Source organism: Piliocolobus tephrosceles, chromosome 13 (assembly GCF_002776525.5).
Source record: "Piliocolobus tephrosceles isolate RC106 chromosome 13, ASM277652v3, whole genome shotgun sequence".
Taxonomy (NCBI): domain Eukaryota; kingdom Metazoa; phylum Chordata; class Mammalia; order Primates; family Cercopithecidae; genus Piliocolobus; species Piliocolobus tephrosceles.
The window spans coordinates 54,135,866-54,154,505 of record NC_045446.1 but is presented as its reverse complement, the minus strand read 5'-3'; the positions used below and the strand labels follow the sequence as shown (position 1 = coordinate 54,154,505).

At 43.8% G+C, this 18,640-nt stretch overlaps 1 protein-coding gene across 6 annotated transcripts in view; it reads right to left on the bottom strand.

Annotated features, from left to right (window-relative positions):
• The window catches only part of MRVI1 (murine retrovirus integration site 1 homolog), a 119,613-nt gene that overhangs the window by 15,059 nt on the left and 85,914 nt on the right, over positions 1 to 18,640 (bottom strand). For all 6 annotated transcript variants that reach the window (XM_023189979.2, XM_023189983.2, XM_023189984.2 and 3 more), the window contains 7 exons: positions 18,243 to 18,273; positions 15,914 to 16,054; positions 14,628 to 14,759; positions 12,415 to 12,556; positions 5,681 to 5,730; positions 5,025 to 5,132; positions 3,077 to 3,141 (listed from right to left, as the gene is read on the bottom strand). In XM_023189979.2, the coding sequence (XP_023045747.1) occupies positions 3,077 to 3,141; positions 5,025 to 5,132; positions 5,681 to 5,730; positions 12,415 to 12,556; positions 14,628 to 14,759; positions 15,914 to 16,054; positions 18,243 to 18,273 (669 nt within the window). The remainder of the gene's footprint in view (positions 1 to 3,076; positions 3,142 to 5,024; positions 5,133 to 5,680; positions 5,731 to 12,414; positions 12,557 to 14,627; positions 14,760 to 15,913; positions 16,055 to 18,242; positions 18,274 to 18,640) is intronic.

The window sequence follows — 18,640 nt, the reverse complement described above, 5'->3', positions numbered from 1 at the left end:
ACTACAGGTGCATGCCACCATGTCTGGCTAATTTTTATATTTTTTATAGAGATGGGGTTTCATTATATTGCCCAGGCTAGTCTCAAACTCTTGAGCTCAAGTGATTCACTCGCCTTGGCCTCCCAAAGTGCTGGGATTACAGGCGTGAGCCACTGCCCAGCTAAGGGGAATCATTTCCTAAACTCCCTCTTCCCCCTACTTCCCCACTTCCCCCAACCTTACACCAAAATCGGGTTAGTTGCTCATTTTCTGCTGCGTCATTCCCTTAGCAACCTACACTTCCTTGCGATCCCACCCATCGTGTTGTATTAGAATAGGCTGCTTCCCATCTGTCTTTCCCCCTAGACTGTGAGCTCCCTGAGTACATATTATGTGCCTGGCCCTTGGGGATTAATTGTTAAAGGAATGAAAGAACAAAAGACTACAATTACATAGCTATTTCTACTTGCAGAACTGCTCTTGGGCTTTTGTTTTCTCTTCAAGACTAATTTTAAATATCACTCTCCACCCATATGTTTAAGTGTACAGGTTTCTAGGCCCTTGTTGAGTGTTCATTACGAAATGACCTCCAAGAACAAGGCTCAGCATTCTCTGAAATCTCATGGAGCAGTGTAATCAGCTCTCAAGTATTTTCCTGTAAACTAGCCTCAGGGTATTTGATCTTCTTATCCTTTGCTTAGCCAGCACCCTTCCTGCTTCGTCACTGTATTCTTAGGAAAGGTGAAATCATTTTAATACGAAGCTGAATACAACAATCTCTGAAGCAATGTATATTAAACTATAACACATTATTTCTCTTTCACAATATGGCAAGGGCAGCTAGAATTGACTAAGTGTTTGTGTATAGGACAGAAGATAAGAATTCACTTTTACTCATATATTGTCTCATTGTTAGTCCATTGGGAATCAAGTAAATGTTTCTAGTTTTTATTTATTTATGTATTTATTTATTTGTGTTTTTAGTAGAGACAGGGTTTCACCATCTTGACCAGGCTGGTCTTGAACTCCTGACCTTGTGATCCACCTGCCTCGGCTTCTCAAAGTGCTGGGATTACAGGTGTGAGCCACCATGCCTGGCCATGTTTCCAGTTTTATATGGAAATCACTTTACATCTTCGAGAAATCCAGAAGGGGAAGCTGTTGTTCATCCTGAACCCCTCTTAATCTGAAGATGCCCTCCCCTCTTTGCAACCATTCTTACATGGGCATATTCCCAACTGGAGAGTCAACCCCAGTGTGCTTGACTTGCCTTAATTCCCACTCTGTCTCTATCTCTTCAGGTTCTATAAACCCCTGGAAAGGTGATGGCACTATTGATTATTACCCATTGATGCTCCTAATTTGGGGCTGCTGCTTATTGTCTCCAATTTTGTACCTCAGTTTCCCTTACCAAGGATAATTCATGTTTTCATGATCCCCACTGCCTTGGACAGAAGTGCTCAACTGGCCTGGCATAAGTTCTACAGAGTTCAGGCCCTGCTCTGTCATGATTAGAGTCTATTGCAGAGATCTTCTGCCTTGAGTGGCTCTGCAGGCCTAGAGTTGGGAATGGGGCTAGAGTTGAGGGTTCTCTGAAGTAGGGATTCGTGCACCCAAAGGGAAGATTGGCAAGGAGAATTTTAGTGGGTTTCTCAGTCAGAGCATCAGGTGACCATTTCTGGAGAGATTCAGGGACCCTGGATGAGGCCCTATGACTCTAGGGACTTGGTAAGTTTCTGTAAACTCGGTCACTTCCACGTGGTCCACATGGTGGTGGTTGTGTCACCTCTTGACAATTTCCCTGTAGTGATCAAGAAAAGACAGACAGAGAGACCCCAAAAGACCTTCTATAACACGAAGGACCTGTGAGCTTATGGGGGTGAGGTGGTAAAGAGAAGAAATGCTGGGCAAACTTCAAGACTAACAGGGGACAAATCACTGGGTGATAAGCTGGTGGCTGCACATAATGAGAGATGTAGGAAACAGGCTGGGTCTGGAGGTGGGAGCCTGTCTGTATTGAAAAGGGTCCCAACATACACTTTCCCTGCCAGATAGCAAAACTTTTCTGACAGCAAAGAAAAATGAAGGACTAAAGCTGTCTTGAGGCAAGAAAGAAGGAAGAATAAGGTATATGTTCTACCAAGTGAGGAAAGACACAAGGGGAAAATTCCGAGAGGCAGCAGGTGTGATCCAGATGCTTTTCAGCAAGCAAATGAAAGAATTTGAAAAGTAAGCTATGAAGTCCTCTGAGTGCATAGAAACAGCCTGCCTTACTCTGGCTGAGGATGAAAAGATCTGCACATTGCACAGATGCCTAGAAAATAACAGACACTGCTGGCTGCTAATCCAATATGCATTTTCCTTCCTAGTTCCCAACAGCAACATGATTCTGTTCAGGAATTTACTCTTCTTCATGGAGTCATTTTGCTTTTTGGGAAGCTGACCCTCTCACCAACCCCAGGGAATAGTGTAAATCCCATGATGACAATCCCATTCCCAAAGTGATTCTTTTAGAAAGGGACCTCCTTCCAGATTTGTCAATGAGATAATAGGGAAGACTGGTGAAAGGTTTCTGGGTTTATTCCTAAGAAAGGAACACGGCAAGAAACAGTCCCTTTCTTCCTCTAGGTATTGTCCTGTCTGGAGGGGATGCCAGGAACTACCAGCCGTTTGCCACAATCCTGACGATGAAGTTAACATACAACGTGGCCAGAGGCAAGGAAGTTACAGGCATGCTGAACTAGAGCCCTGCTATGCCGTACCAGAAGCAGCTCTACCTCTGGACTTAGTAAGTCCCATTGAGTTGGGGCTTTCTTTTGTCTGTAGCCCAAAGAATCCCAACTGGCAGAGAAGGCTCCAGTCTTCTCTGGGCTCTCTCAGATTGGGTACACTTGGCCTCAGTCAGGGCATCTTCCCGGTTCAAGAATCTTGCAAGCGGATTCTGAAATCTTTGTCGGTCTCAAACTCTCATTCATTTCCCTTAAAACTTAATTTGCTTTCCACTGCATTTTGGGGATAAAAATGGGAGGAAGGAAAGTAAAATGGGGAAATTTTCCTGAGAGATCCCTGAAGCAAAGAAGAAAATCAACAAACTTACTTTTCCAAAAGTGCAGGCAGTGCTGAAGTGACAGGTAGGCTGCCTTTCCCATTGGGTGATTCCGACTGAATGAAAAACAGAAGACAGAGAACTGAGGGTGTGCTATGCAAGGAAGAAGCCAGAGCTGCTGGGCTTCTGATGATGCTGGGAGGGGGGCTGCTGCTTCTCCTTTTTCCTCCATGCCCCCACTTTCCAATCTTCATCTGAGCCCAGACCTTGGCCCTTTCCCTCGGGCCTTCCCTGTCCTCCTTTCCTCAGCATTCCTTTCCTCTACGGCACATGCAGCTTGCTCCTTTTCCTTCGCCTCTGCTAAGTTTCCTTAAGTGAAGAGGAGAGTTTACATCTTGAGGCTCCATTCTGGAGAGGAGCCATCAGTTTTTCTCTGTCCTGTTTACTGACTGTGACTGAACACCAGTGGGCCTCCTACAAGTGCAGGTCCCAGGCTCCCTGTGATAGATTCTCACAAGCCCATCACTGTCCCGAGAGACACAGCTCCAGGTACAATTCTCAAGAGATGCCAGTCACTATTGAAAGCTCAATCAGAAATTTCATTACAATATGTTCCCCAGGATTTCCACGTTGTGTTGTTGCAATGGATTTGGTTTAAGTAATGGTTCTCAATGTTGGCTGCACATTAGAATCACCTGGGGGAGGTTTTAAAAAAGTATTGATCCACTCCAGAATCTTGGTGTTGGGCCTGGGGGAAGAATGTTTTAAAAGTACCCTGTGTGGTTTTTAATCTATGGCCCTGATTGCCAGCCCCTAGTCTAAAGGAATATATATTTGGAAAATAAATTTATGCTTTTAGGCAAAGTATGGGAAATAGATCTGTTAAAACACACTAACCAGTCCTCTCCAATATCCTTAAACATTTTTTTCAGGTTGTTCTATTTTAGTGGGTAATTTGGGAGTTTAGGTTGATTTCATACATGATTGAAATGCTTGAGGCAGGAAACAGTGAGTACCACCCATTGGTATTACATAGAGCTTGAATTTCCAATTGCTTACACAATCAGATTGTTTCCTTATAGGGTAGTGCTAGTCATAGGCAGGGGATAGAGAAACCACTGAAGAAAGAATTAGAGAGAATTAGCCAGATGCACAAAGGCCTGGGATACAGAAAATATTTTGTTATATCCAAACTGTCTTTGCCTAAAAGAAATGGAAATGTATTTTTCCTGTATATTACTAATATATTCATATTATAGAAATATAAAAAGGCATCAGGAAGAAAACAGAAATGAACTATTTTACCATTGCCTAGAGATAACCATTATTAGCTGTTTCACGTATCTTCTACCAGAAATTTCTGTCTACGCAGAGAAACATACTCTTTTAAAAAGTACAAAACAGAATTATACTGTTTATACACTAGGTTTTGTATATCCTATTTTACTTGCTCTTGATTCATAATAAGTTATGGACCCTTCTACAGAAACCCCTTATAGGGATATCCATTTGCTTAACCAGTCTCTTACTAGTGAACACGGAGTTGTTTCCCACTTTTCATTGTTATGAACAATGCTACAATGAACTGAGGCAGGAGAACAATGGGTTGAAGAACTCAGGCTCCCGAAACAGAGAACCTAGGGTTCAAAGCTGTTCTACCACCTATCACACATTACAAACTTCAGCTACTTAAGCCCACTGCAGAGTAGAAAAAAATTATAACCACCTTGGCGGATTGTGGTGTAAGCACAAAAAGAGTTATCATTTGCAAAGAACGCTGAGCTGCCAACACCATGCTCAAGGGCAGTAGGACCTCCCAGAGTAGTAGAATACATGCAGCCTAGTCTCTATTGGGTTTTTGAGCCATCACTCAGATTCTATTCTGGAAATTTCCTCTCCTTGTTGACCCTGCCCCCATTTGGTCACCCCCCCAGGACTGAGTATGAAGGAAAGGTTATTTTACTATTCCATGCTGGGAGGCAGGCATCATCATACTTACCAAGGCTGGTAAGGAGGGGATGGGTGATGAACTGGGAGTTTGGCCAGGCAGATTCAGGGCATTAAACTTAGGAACAACGGCAACGCTGACCCTCCGGCGAGGCATATTCTGTGGGGAGAGAAGTGACCAGGCTCATTGTCTTGGAGGTAGCAATAGCCATAATTCAGAAGGGCTTGGGAAAAAAGCCTACTCATTTCTAATGCTGAAATGGCATTCACTGGATATTTTGGTTTTGCAGTAGCAATGATGGAATTGGTGTGGAGAGAGTGGCCAAAGTTGACCCAAATTTTCTGTTGGTGGTGAGTGAATGCTCAATCTGTTCTATTTTAGCTTATGAGATCTTGGAGATACAGAATGGAAATGACCCCACAGTCTCTGGGTAACACCCTGGAGACTGTATTAAAGCTGCCTGTAGCAATATGAAGGCTTATGATCATTTCATGTTGATTTAAGGCATGTACACATAGTTAAGGAAACCACGAGCAAGAAAGGTAAGATGTCAGAGGCTAAACTTGAGACTGTGGGAAGCCGAACAGAAATTCTGTTCAGAGATTCTCTGGTATCCATGGATCCCAGAATGAATGATTGTTTGGGTGACCATGGAAACTTCTGTCATACTCTTTCCAGGAGCCCTGGTATTCCTTGAACATGCATACCTTTCCCAGCGTGAGGGACATGGACCGTGCCGTGCGAGGGACTCCATCTTCTGCAGCAGGAGGGAGCAGAGAAGAGAGCACAAGTAAGTTTCAGACTAGGCACCAGCAGGAAACAGAAACCAGGCTATGGTATCTATGAGCCAGAACTGGCCCTCAAGGGATAGCCCAAGGATCTGGGTGTTGGGGACACTGAGTTTGGCACTTCATCCTTTGAGATGGGGCTGCAGAGTGGAGGTTTTTTTTTGGACAAAACCTTTATCCTAACTCCGCTTCTCACTATAGGAAGCCCCAGTCTTGGACCTCTGATCTTTATCTGACCCCACTAAACACACTCTGCATAACACCCTAGATAGTGTATGACAACTACTCAGCAATACCGAGACTTATTGGGTTATTTTATGCTCGTTCAAGGATGTACAGTCAGAGAAACTATGAGCAAGGAAGGTGTGGTGCCAGTAAATAATGAAAACTTGCTGACAGAAGTAGTTTCAATATGTTACCTACCAAATGACTCAGAACAAAGGAAGCTACCACCCCAGGATTTTCTTCTCCTTACTACATACATTAAGTGATATAACTCATGTAATATGTTTAGCTTCGCGCCTGAATAATACTACCACCGGGAAACACCTGAGTACTTTCAGAGACAGGTATTTGCTAGCTCAATTCAATTTGATTCAGTTTGACCAATATTATTTAGCCTGCATCTCTCTCTCTTTCATATCCATGTATTTTTGGTGTGTCTCTTGAAAAGCACATAGCTGTTTTTTTTTTTTTTTTTTTTTGAGACTCTCTCACTCTGTCACGAAGGCTGGAGTGCAGTGGCACGATCTTGGCTCACTCAACCTTCAGCTCCTGGGTTCATATGATTCTCGTGCCTCAGCCTCCCGAGTAGCTGGGATTACAGATGTGTGCCACTATGTCTGGCTAATTTTTGTATTTTTAGTAGAAACAGCATTTCGCCATGTTGGCCAGGTTGGTCTCCAACTCCTGAGCTTAAAGTATCTGTCTGCCTTGGCTGCCCAAAGTGCTGGAATTACAGGCATGAGCCACCACGCCTGGCCTGTTTTTTTACAATCTAATCTGAGATTCTCTATTAACCAATAGGTTTATACTAGTTATCATTCTTGTGATTAATATATTTGTATTTATTTCTACCATGTAATTTTATATTTTCTATCTGTTTTATTCATTGACTTTTTCCACCCCTCCTCCCACCCTACACATTTGTTTGGAACTTATACATTCTATTTTTAACCTTCAGCATGTCCTCTCAACTTTTGAACATGTTGACTTTAAATTTAAAATTAAACAAGATCGCTATTCTTTTCTTGAATAACCTTAAAATAATAACCCTCCCTCTTAATTATATTGCTTTCCAGTATTTTTATTTCACCTTGCTTTTGTATTCCTAAATTATTATGTTTGTTGATTTCTACAGAGAGTGCTTATTTAGATTTACCTACATGTTTACAAATGTCTTTGTTGACTATTCCTTCTTGTATCCTACTTGTTTCTTTTGAGCTCAATTTTTTTTTTTTTTTAACTTTTATTTTAGGTTCAGGGTACACGTGCAGGTGCATAAACTTGTCATGAGGATTTGTTGTACAGATTATTTCATCACCCAGGTAATAAGCATAGTAGACAGTATTTATTTTTTCCGTTCCTCTCCCTCCTCCTACTTTCTACCCTCAAGTAGGCCCTGGTACCTGTTGTTCCCTTGTTTGTGGCCATATGTACTCAATGTTTAGCTCCCACTTCTTAGTGAGAACATGCAGTATTTGGTTTTCTGTTCCTGTGTTAGTTTGCAAAAGGGCCTCCAGCTCCACCCATGTTCCTGCAAAAGAGATGATCTCATTCTTTTTTATGGCTGCATAGTATTCCATGGTGTATATATACCATATTTTCTTTATCCAGTCTGTCATTGATGGGCATTTAGGTTGATTCTATGTCTTTTCTATTGTGAAAAGTGCTGCAATGAACATTTGTGAGCATGTGTTTGAATTCAATTTCAATCTTCCTTAGGTACATCCTCTAGTTGTTCTTTCAGCGAGGGTCTGTGAGAGGTAAACTTTCTCAATTGTCTCCAAATGGTCTTTACCAAGCCCTCAATCCTGCATGGTATCTTAGCCATTTGTGTTATCTCTAGGTTGACCATTATTTTCTCTTAGTTCTTTTAAGAGTTTATTCCATTGTCTTCTTCTACTATTGCCATTGAAAATTGTCATTCCTTTGTAAATAATCTTCTCTCTGATGACTTTTAAGATCTTCCCTTTGTCTTTACTGTTCTGTAGTTTCTCTTTGGTGTGTTTTTATTTTTCCTGGTTGGAATTCACTATATTTTCTGAATCCAATGATTGATGACTTTCCTTAGTTCTGGAAAATCCTCAGCCATTCTTTCTTGGAATATTTTCTCTCATTGGCTTTCCCCTTAAGGATGGCCTAATAAATGTATTTGGGACTTTCTCATTCTACATTCTTTATCCCATATCTCAATGCTTCTTTCATAATTTTAATCAATTTATTTCTCTGAACTGTACATTGGGTAACTTCCTCAAACCTATCTTCAAGTTAACTAATTTTTCTTCAGCTGTGTCCAATTTGATTTAAATGTTATAATCAATCAGGATAAGCTAGGTTATACTAGTTTAATAGCATAGTAATAATATGCAACTCCAAAGTATCAGTGGCTGATAACAAGGAAGATGTGATTTGCTTATGCTACATGCCCATTTACTTCTGAGTCTGTAGCAGGCTTGGTTCAGTGTTTCCTCATTCTGGACTCAGCCTAATACTGGCCTTCTAGTATTCTGGAGCAATGATGGTTATCACGTTAGGAGGAAGAAGCAGGGCAGACTGCATACTAGTTCTTGAAGGCCTAGGTTCAGATGTCCTTCACGTCCTTCTACTCACATTTCATTCACCAAAGCAAGTCCCATGGCCTTGCCTTATGACTTTAAGGGGATGGGAAAATGTGCCCAGAAGGAGATCTGGAATAATGAAGAATAGCCTCAAATATAGTAACTAACACACCTAAACTCTTGAGTTTTTAATTTCCGTGACTTTATTCCTCACTTTGAGAAGTTCTATTTTATTCTTCTTTGATAACTGTTTTCTTTTACTCTGTTTTTGATCCATTCTTTTATGTCTCCAATAATTTTTAAGTTAGAGACAGGGTCTCACTCTGTCATCCAGGATGAAGTGCAGTGGCACGATCACAGCTTACTGCAGCCTCGACTTCCTGGGCTCAAGCGATCCTCCCACCTTAGCCTCCTGAGAAGCTAGAACTATAGGTTCCCACCACCACATCCAACTAATTGTTTTTTATTTTTATTTTTTGTAGAGACAGGGTCTCACTTTGTTGCCCAGGCTGGTCTCGACCTCCTGGCCTCAAGCAATCCTTTCACCTTGGTCTCCCAAAGTGTTGGGATTATAGACGTAAGCCGCTGTACCCAGCTACCCCTAATAATTTAAAGCTTATCTTTAAAAAAATTATCAGATCATTTTATTTTCTGAGGTTCTTAGGATATGATCCTATTCTTTGGTGTACCTGATGATTTTTGTTCATGATGAATTGTTTTCTTGTGTATTTTATAATTTTAGGTTGTGAAGTCATCTTCAGTGAAGCTTTATTAGAGCAATCCTGTGTGTCTGGGTGCAGCATCTGTCTCTCCAGAGTGCTTTTCTACTTATTTCTAACATGTCTTAGAGGCACCATCTTGCTGTTCTTTTCAAATCCTCTGCATATTGCATCATCACTGCTGTCACTTTGTGAGTATGTACTTTTCCTATGAGGAAGGAGAAAGTGTTTTTTCCTACTAGAGCCCAGGGTGAAAGAAATTTCCTTGTTTCTCTGCTGGTTGGTGATTATTATTTTTCCTTATCCAAATTCCATCTGAGGATCTAGTCTTTGGACAGCCTTAACTTTCTGTGGGAATCTGTATCAACTCTCTACCATAGGTGTTCCAGGCCTTGTCTCAGATCACAGGCAAGTGTAAAAGCTCAGCTCCCAGATAACTGAGGCTGCCACTTGTCCCCAAGGAAGCTGCAGGGTCAGCTTGGTTTCAGTTCTCTTTTCTTTTCTTGTATCTGGGTATTTCAATTTCTTTTCTTGTGGATTCAGCTATTTAGACATAGGTTTGCTTTATTTTGTCCAGCAGAAATTTCTAAGTGCTTGTGGTCAAAAGATTTTCAAGTTTTCCAGTCAGCCAAAACAGCAGAACCAGAAAATATTCTTTACATGTGAAGAGTTCATATACATTAGTAAACTACCAAGCTTACAAGGGGGCAAAGATCATAAACACAGAATTTTTAAAAGTAGAAATACAAATGTTCCATAAACACTTGGAAAGGCCAAGAAATACAATTAAACCAGTAAGATAAGACACAATTTTGGCCTATCGAAGTCATGGATACTTACAAAAAGAAAGAACAAGAATGGTGTCAATGGCACAGTGAATTGAGTATTGTAACCCATTCAGTGAAAACATAAATGGGTTATTTGAAAATAATTTGCTTTAAGAGTCTTAAAAAATTTCTTTCCCCTGAGCTAGTATTTATACTTCTAGAAATCTACATTAAGGAAATAATCCAAAATGCAGACAATTGGTAAATTTCATATTCAGAAAGAAACATATTATTTTAAAAAAAATGTATATCGCCTTCCTTGAAATCAGGGATATTTTATTTACTGTAGTTTCAAAACCCCAGGCATAGACAAAGATTGCAGAGGTTGTATAAAAGGCTTAAGACACAAACACTATTAGGGAACAGTCATAGAGTGTCTTATGGAAACACCTGCTGAGTGGTTACGGCCCCTCTGCCTAGCCCAAGCTGAGGTATGGCTTGGAAGAACAACTAGAGTGGAAACAAATATTGGAAAAACATGTACAGCTATCGTTGACCTTTGCTATGGTAAGCGTTTTATCATCCTCCTAGACTGAATATGGGACTCTGTCGTGTGTTCTCCTTGGAAGTCTGCTTTCTTCTGTCATAGTACTGGCTACACTGCCTTGACTTCCCAAAGGTTGGGAGCTCCTTTAGGTCTGTGACTGTGTGCCCTTTACCTCTATATTCCAGTATTATATAGGGCAAACCAAAGGTACTCAGTAAATGTCTGTAGAATGAATGAATGAGACTCATGGGTAACTGCTTATCCTATAAATCTTAGATAAGGTAGTTTGCAGGAGGCCTTGTGCAGCAATAAATGTAGGAGCCCATGGCATCAGGATTCCTTTGGCGGCAACTTCTCCAGCTTCCAACACTGACGGAAAATGGTTTGTTAGAAGCCCAGGTGCATGTGGGTCAGGAGCCTTGCTGACAGATCCAAAGCAGACAGTCTGGAGCATGTGTGCATGCTGCCTTTGGACTCTGGGACGTGTCACTGATATTCTCCAGGAAACTTGTGAAACCTCCTGTTTATAAAGGTTTCTCCATCTGTTATACTTTCTGTACTTTCCCTTCTGCAGCTCTTGGTAACACAGATGTTTGCATTCCACAGGGATTCCTGTTGCTAAAATGTCTGTTTTCTCCTGCTGGCCACCCTCATCAGCCAGAGTCTAAGCCCTGACAGTGCCCACAGAGAGATCTGGTCCAAGGCACCAACCTCTTCCTGCTGGACTGAGAAAGAGTCTCCTACTGTGTCTCTCTTTACCTCAGCTTTTGCACACCTCCAATATATTGTCCACTGAAGTCAGAATAATCTAAAAATAAAGCCTGATTACATCATGAGGTATAAACTTACCATTGACTCCCCATTGCCTAGAGGTTTAAATTGCTAGCATGGCCTGGCATGTGGCCCTGGTCTACCAAGTCTCACTTTCAACCTGTCACTACCACACCCCGACACCGCCACTATGGAAAATTGCTTGTTTCATCTTCTTTTCACCCCCAGTCTCCACACCTTTGTCCATGCTGGTTTCTCCACCTGGGATGTATCTTCCTCTATTGACTGGAGAACTCCTATTTTTACTTTAAAACACCAAGATACCATCCCTCTTTGAAGCCTTCCTTGTCTCCCTTCAAGCAGAATCAGGTGGGCCCTCCTCTGTCTCCTATGGCAATTCATATAGAACTTCTAAACAAGAATATTTCTTTGAAACATTTGTCTTATCCATGAGTCTGCTGTTTTTCTCCGTAACATCTTCAGCCAGACTCTCACTCCACCCTAGCTGCCCAGGTTTCGCCCCTCCTCTGGACTGTTGCAAGAACATCTTCATGGAGTTTTCTGTCCCTGGTTTGTCCCAGTAATGTAATTGCCACACCATAGTTCAAGGGAATCTTCTTAAGCTACATATATGATCAAGTCATTTTCTTGATTAAAATCATTGGCTGGATCCCTAATGCTTTCCAGAATAAAGCCCAAATTCCTTAGCATGTGCTGCCTAAAAGGGGGTCCCAAAGCACACAGACTTACAGGGTCTAGGGTCACTCTCAGACGCTATAAGTCCAAGAGTTCTAGTAGCCTGTGGGCTTTGTATCCATGGTCAGCCACTGTGATTTATTGCTTTGGGAGTTAGGAAGTCACTTTGGGAATGCTCATGTTTCCTGGTTCCAGACTGCCCTGCCAGGCCCACTGAAGGAGCTGCTGGGAGGCCCCTGTGGACAGTACCGGACAGGGGTGCTGCTCAACTGGTAATAAGTCATGGGGCTGCTCTGACAGCTCTAATCCTAGCCAAGAGCTCTTGGAAGTCTACCTTGTAGGGCCAAGATGGGGCAGGAGCCTAGGTCCTTACCAGAGGGGCCACAGCTGCGGCTTGAATTCTGGTTTGCAAGCTTTTTAAACTCCATGAGCTCTGCATGGTCCTTCTCATACGTCCTCTTTAGATTCTCCACATACTGCATCATCACTTCTGTTGCTTTCGACATGCGCTTTTCCTGCCGGGATGGAGTGGGTGAGTACATGAGGCCATTGGAGGAAAGGCTCCATTGGCACTTATTTGCTCTGATCAAGCCCAAGGGTCTGGGCTAGGAGAATCAAAAGGATACAGGGACGAGACTCTGCCTGAGCTGAGAGGTGGATTCAGCACCTGCACTCGGGGAGAATGAGAAAAACACAGCCACTACACTGCAGGAGATGAGAGGCAGAGGAGAGTTGTTTCTGCTTGCAGAGAACAGGTCAGGGGAGGCCTCGTGGAGATGGAATGAAGTGGATATAGAATGTGAGCAGCATCTGAACACGTAGACAAGGGCAGAAGGGACAGAGCATTCAGGCCAGGGAACTCCAAGAGGATTCTAGAGGCAGGGAAGCACAGGGCTTATATGTAGATGAGGTTTCATCCTCTGGACAGGAGTCCTCTGGAGAGTGAAGAAAGGCACTATGACAAATTGTGCTGGGACAATTGACATAAACCAGGGCTGCCCAGAAAGCCCAGACACTACAGGTCTCCTGCCTCTGTAGGAATCAGCAAGCAGTTGGGTCAGTTGTAAGTCTGGGTTGTGAAGGACCTCGAATGCTAGACAAAGGAACTTGAACTTACTCTGAAGGAAAAGGGAAGCCATTGACTATCTCCCTTAAAGTAAGAGAGTAACATAATCAGGTCACAGATAGAGATGGGACTCAAGGGGGTGAGACTGGTGGCAGTGAGAGCAGCACGGAAAGACGGAATGAAGCCTGGCCTGGCCCAGTGGAGCCAGAGAGGAAGGCGAAGACTGAGGCATAGAAGCCAAGACGAGGGAGCCATTTGGAGAAGGGAGCAGATGGCATGAGTGGCAGTTGGGCTTAGGCACACCTTTGGGAAGCCTGCACACAATGAGAACAATTTCTTTCTGCTCATACCCTGGTTAGATCCCTCAGAGGATCTAGCTCAGGCCCTGCCTGGCCACAGAGGGACACACCCAGTGGCTTTGCAGGAACAGGTCCCACAGCCATGCATGGCTGAGACCAGCCACTTCCCTAGAGTCCTCCTGTGTTGCTGCTCCCAGCTGGAGTGACTTCCTGGGCACCACTGCTGAGTCAGGTGTCCTTGTCCTGAAGGACACAGGGTGGCATGGCCCAGCAGCAGGTCCTTTTATTTAACAGGAACTGCTCAGGGCTGCACCACCCCCAAGAACCTCCTCTCTTGTAACCAGAGCAGCAGGACATAGATTCATGTCATAGCAACATAATAACAACATCCAAACGCTTTACAAGTACGGCAGCAACCCCCTATGGGAAATACTGTGACCATCCTCATTTTATACTTGAAAAGACTGAAGCAGAGAGACCTCGGTAAGCAGCCCAAGGTCACACAGCGAATGAAGGGTGGAGCCCAGATTGGAACTCAGGCAGTGTGCTCCTGCTAAAACATGCGGGGCCAGGGCGGGGCTCTCTGTGGTTCAGGACTTCAAAGGGGCCAAGAGAGAGCCAGACCTGGGCCTGTGTCCCACTCCGCCACTCACTAGTGCTTTTACTTTCTGAGACTCTGCATCTTCATCTGGGAAACAGGATATCTATAGGGTTGTTGGGTGGATTTAAAGAGACAAAGAAGGTTTTCCTAAAGCATGTTTTGCCAAATACTATCTCCATGGGAGCTGAATAGGTATTTTTTGAGAAAAATAAAATGGAGGGCTGTGGGGGGAATTCTTCAGTTAAATATGTTTGGGAACTACGTAGGTAAAGTGAACCAGCCTTCTCCACCACAGCCTTGATTAGGCCAATGTGTTAGACACCACTATCCTCCAATCAAAGCCTTGATTAGGCCAACGTGTTAGAAATTTCCAAGAAAGAAAGATAGCATGCAGTAATACCCAAACTTGTGCGTCCACAGAAACCTTTCTCCACAAAGCACCTTGAGGGTTCAGTGATCTGCCAAAAATAATCTGAATAATACTGCAATGATGTACATAGGATGCCTGGCCCAGAGGAAGCCACCTCTAACTGGTATCTGTAGTCGCCGCTGCTTGGGTGATTGCTCTACTTTATGTAGGTGGAGCAGAGTCCGCAAGACTGGGGGCTGGAGAGGCTCACCTGGCGGACGGCACCCACCACCTCAGCTCGACTGGAGAGGCGGGCAGCCAGGCGGTGCAGGACAGCGATGTCCTCCAGCAACTTCTGGTAGGTCTCTCGGTGCTCACAGTGGTGCCAGAGTGAAGCTGAGGACTGAAGAGGAGTAGGAGCATCAACTGGGGTCCTCAAATAATGTTATGGAGTAAATCAGCAGTCCCCAACCTTTTCAGCCTCAGGGACCAGTTTCATGGAAGACAATTTTTCCACAAACCTGGTGGGGGCGATGGTTTGGGGATGAAACTGTTTCACCTCAGATCATTAGATTCTTATGAGGAGGGTACAACCTAGATCCTTCGCATGCTCGGTTCACAATAGGGGTCGTGACCCTACGGGAATGGAATGCTGCTGCTGATCTGACAGGAGGTGGAGCTCAGGTCATGCTCTCAGGCAGCTCACCTCCTACTATGCAGCCTGGTTCTTAACAGGCTATGGTTCGGTACTGGTTTGTGGCCCAGCCCAGGGGTTGGGGACCACTGGGCTAAATGTGCCCCCTACAAAATCATCTGCTGACTTTTGGGGGGACATATCCTAGCTCCTCAATGTGATAGTGAAGTGGGGCCTGGGCGAGGTGATTAGGTGAGGAGGGTGGAGCCCCCGTGAATGTAATTAGTGCTCTTATAAAAGGGACCCCAGAGAGTTCTGTTCTTTTTCCACCACGTAGGATATAATGGAAAGGTGGTAGTCTGCAAGCCAGAGAGGGCCCTCACCAGAACCCAACCGTGCTGGTGCCCTGATCTTGGACTTCCAGCCTCCAGAACTATGAGAAATAAATGTTTGCCATTTAAGCCACCCAGTCCATGGCCCTTTGTTACAGCAACTCAAACTCACTAAGACACATACCAAGCCTAGACTCAGCTCTCACGAAACCAGCTCTGGGCCCCATCCAGGCTGAGAGAAGTGGCCTCTGCCAGGCCTGGGCCACAGTTTCTTCTGGTGCCTGGAGAAGCTTGATGTGAACACACTATCCCTGGCTGGTCTGAAAGGAGGAGTCATACCCAGGCCACCCTGCCCCCTTCTGAGAAGCTCCCAAGGGTTTGGAGGATTTGCCCACAGCCTTGAGGGAACCAGGCCTTTGGGATCTCTGCCTCAGTTCCCCCCAGCTCTCTGAGGAACACTCTGTCAGAGTCTTGGCTCAATTTTTCACTTCAGGAGACTCTACTTGGTACCTGAGAGAAGGATGACACCCTGTATGGCCCTTGGAGACAGTTCCTGCTCCAAGGATTCCTCACATCAGGCTCCACAATTACCGTAATGGAAGCTTTGAAGTTTTCCAGTTCCTTCTCAGTGTTCTCCTCTGTCAGGTTGCGTTCCCTTTCAGCCTGGTTAATTCTAGATTCCAGAGTGTAGCTGTCATTTCTAAAGGCCAAGGACAGTTGTACAAACACGTTCTGTTGGGAACAAGAGTGTGAGAGAGGTGCTAGGAGGAGTTATTGCAGAGGACAAGGCTACAGGTGTGTTCCTTGTACGAGCATTTTGCAGCAGTCCCTGGAACCAGCTGCCAAAGCAGCCATGTGCAAGTGAAATGTTCACTTCACAGGAAACCACAAAAAAGATGGTAAAGCAGTAACTCAAGGTCCATGCTAGGCCCTTCCCAGAACTAGAGGGCCAAATGTATTCTACCAAAAAATAAGAAGAGAATAACAATTCACTTTTCCCTGAATTTTAAGAAAATAACATCCTGTATCTGGATTTAGATAAACTCAGGCCAGCACAGCTAATTGTGTAAGCATTTGGATTTAAGCTGGGATTTATTGCATGGGGGGTTCTGGAGATTTTGCATGAAAATACTGTGTTGAAAGAAACTCCATGTGAGATTTAAGCATTGGTGACTTCAAGCAAACTTCAACCAGCATCTAGCCCGAGTATTCCAAATTGTATATCGATAGAAGCTTTAAGTAGCTGCCAGGATATTAAATGAGGCCAGGTATGATTCTGTTAGGTTAAGCTTTCTGGAGTAAATAAATATTTCATGCCAAAATTGCAGGCTGCATGAACAGACTTTGAAAAGGTAGTATTGGTTATACATGGAATTCCCAGAATAGTAGGAAACTAGTAGGGAGAAGAAATAGACAGATGGACATCACTCAGGAAGGAAGCAATGGTCTTCAATTTTTTAGCCATCATCTGCCCTGAGTGGTGGCAGATTTATACCCTGCGGGGTTAGTAACCACAGGGGCTTCTGAAGTTCATGTAACATGGCCCATGGAAGGCAATCATCTCCAGATACAGAACTGAAGGCACAGAATTGACCCAATGATGATGTTTATGGCAATATTGAAAACTACCCCTTGTTGAGCATCTACTATATTCCAGCACTGCTATTCACTCTACAAATTCATGTGATCTCACAATAACCCTCTGGGGTGGGAACTGTTATACCTGTTTATGGGTAAAGAGACCAAGACCAGAAACATCATTAACTTGTTCAAGGTGACACAGGGAGTAATGGAGCCAGGATTTAACCTCTGACTATCTGATTTGAAAGCCTGTTTTATTTCCACCATGCTGAAAGCTGTGTCCATATACATCTGCGGTCAGCATTTGCACATTAAACAAACTGCCCATGGCCCAGCTTCACAAATGTCAGTGGGTGGGCTTTGAACTCATAGCCCAGTGATGGAAATTTTCTGCCTTACCCTGCCTTGGTCAAGTCTATGAATAATGCTCAATGCTTAATTTTCTATACCTTGATTACCCCTTAACAGCAGTGTGACAAAACAAGTTCTGAATTCAGTGAGAACACTTGGATCCCGGTCTTGGTTTTGCCAACTACAGTATCTAGAAACTTGGTGTGGTTATTTACTCACTCAGTTTTCTCTTTTGTGCTGATTCTTGCTTCTTGTCAGAGCTGCTGGGAGGATTGGCTGAAAGGATGGCTATGAGTGTGTTATAGACTGCAAGTGCAATGCCTATGTGCAAGTTATTGATACTATCTGTGGTAGATACTTCATACTGTCTGTCTTCCTCTGCTCATCTGGTCCACATCAGCAGTTCTCACTGTCTCACCTCTGATAAGTTCTCTTTGTCCACCACAGAATGAAATGCAGATTCCCCTCAGCTCTCTCACAACCCTGCTGGGACAAGGAGGCCCCAGTGAGGAATCAGGGAAGGCCGGATTGCTGACAGCACAGCTTCCTGGCTCCGCTGAGCTGGCATTCTTGTAGCTGAAACCCTGAGGTGGCCAGCCCCCTTTCCCACTAAACCAAGGCTTAGAACTTGACATCTGATCATTTTTCAGTAATTTTGAAATAAATCTGAAACAATTCCGCAGGCTCCCAGCTGGTTTTGTGTATCTAAGTCGCACATTTAAAGAATATAAACAATCCTTACAGAAATATAAAATTTCCAGCTACCTTCTCCCCTCTGCCCAAATTTGTCAAAATCTTCCATGAACGGACATGGGAATGGGGATCTCATGGTTCAAGAGGGCTGGTCATGAATGTTCAGATTATCCCACAGTCACTCTTTCTCATTTTTGTCTAAAAATGTCAGGGCTAGAGTCTGGAGGAAGAAATGTTTTGAATAAGCCCAGTCAAGCACAGGCACTAAATTTCATAACACACTTGAGCCACTTACCTCAACTTCCTTTTCAGTGAGTGGAGGGGCACTGTGAAAAAGAAAACACACAGTTGAACTTTATGCAATCTAGTCAATAGACCCAAAGGTGACTGTGAATGACCAGCAGACCATGTGTTTCCAGGGGTGGAGTAAGCTGTGTTGGTGAGAAGGAAAAGATGCAATGTCCCCTTGCCTGTGCTCTGTCACCTGTGAGATACTGACTCTTACAGCACCACAACTATCTCTGTGACTTTGGACAAGTTATTTAATCTCTCTAAGCCTGGGCTTGCTCATCTGCAAAATGGGAATCATATCACCTACCTTACAGAGGTGTTATAAGCACTATATGTACTCATGTATATGTGTATATGTGTTTGTATGCATAAATATATGGCATCCACACTCAGTGGGCTCTC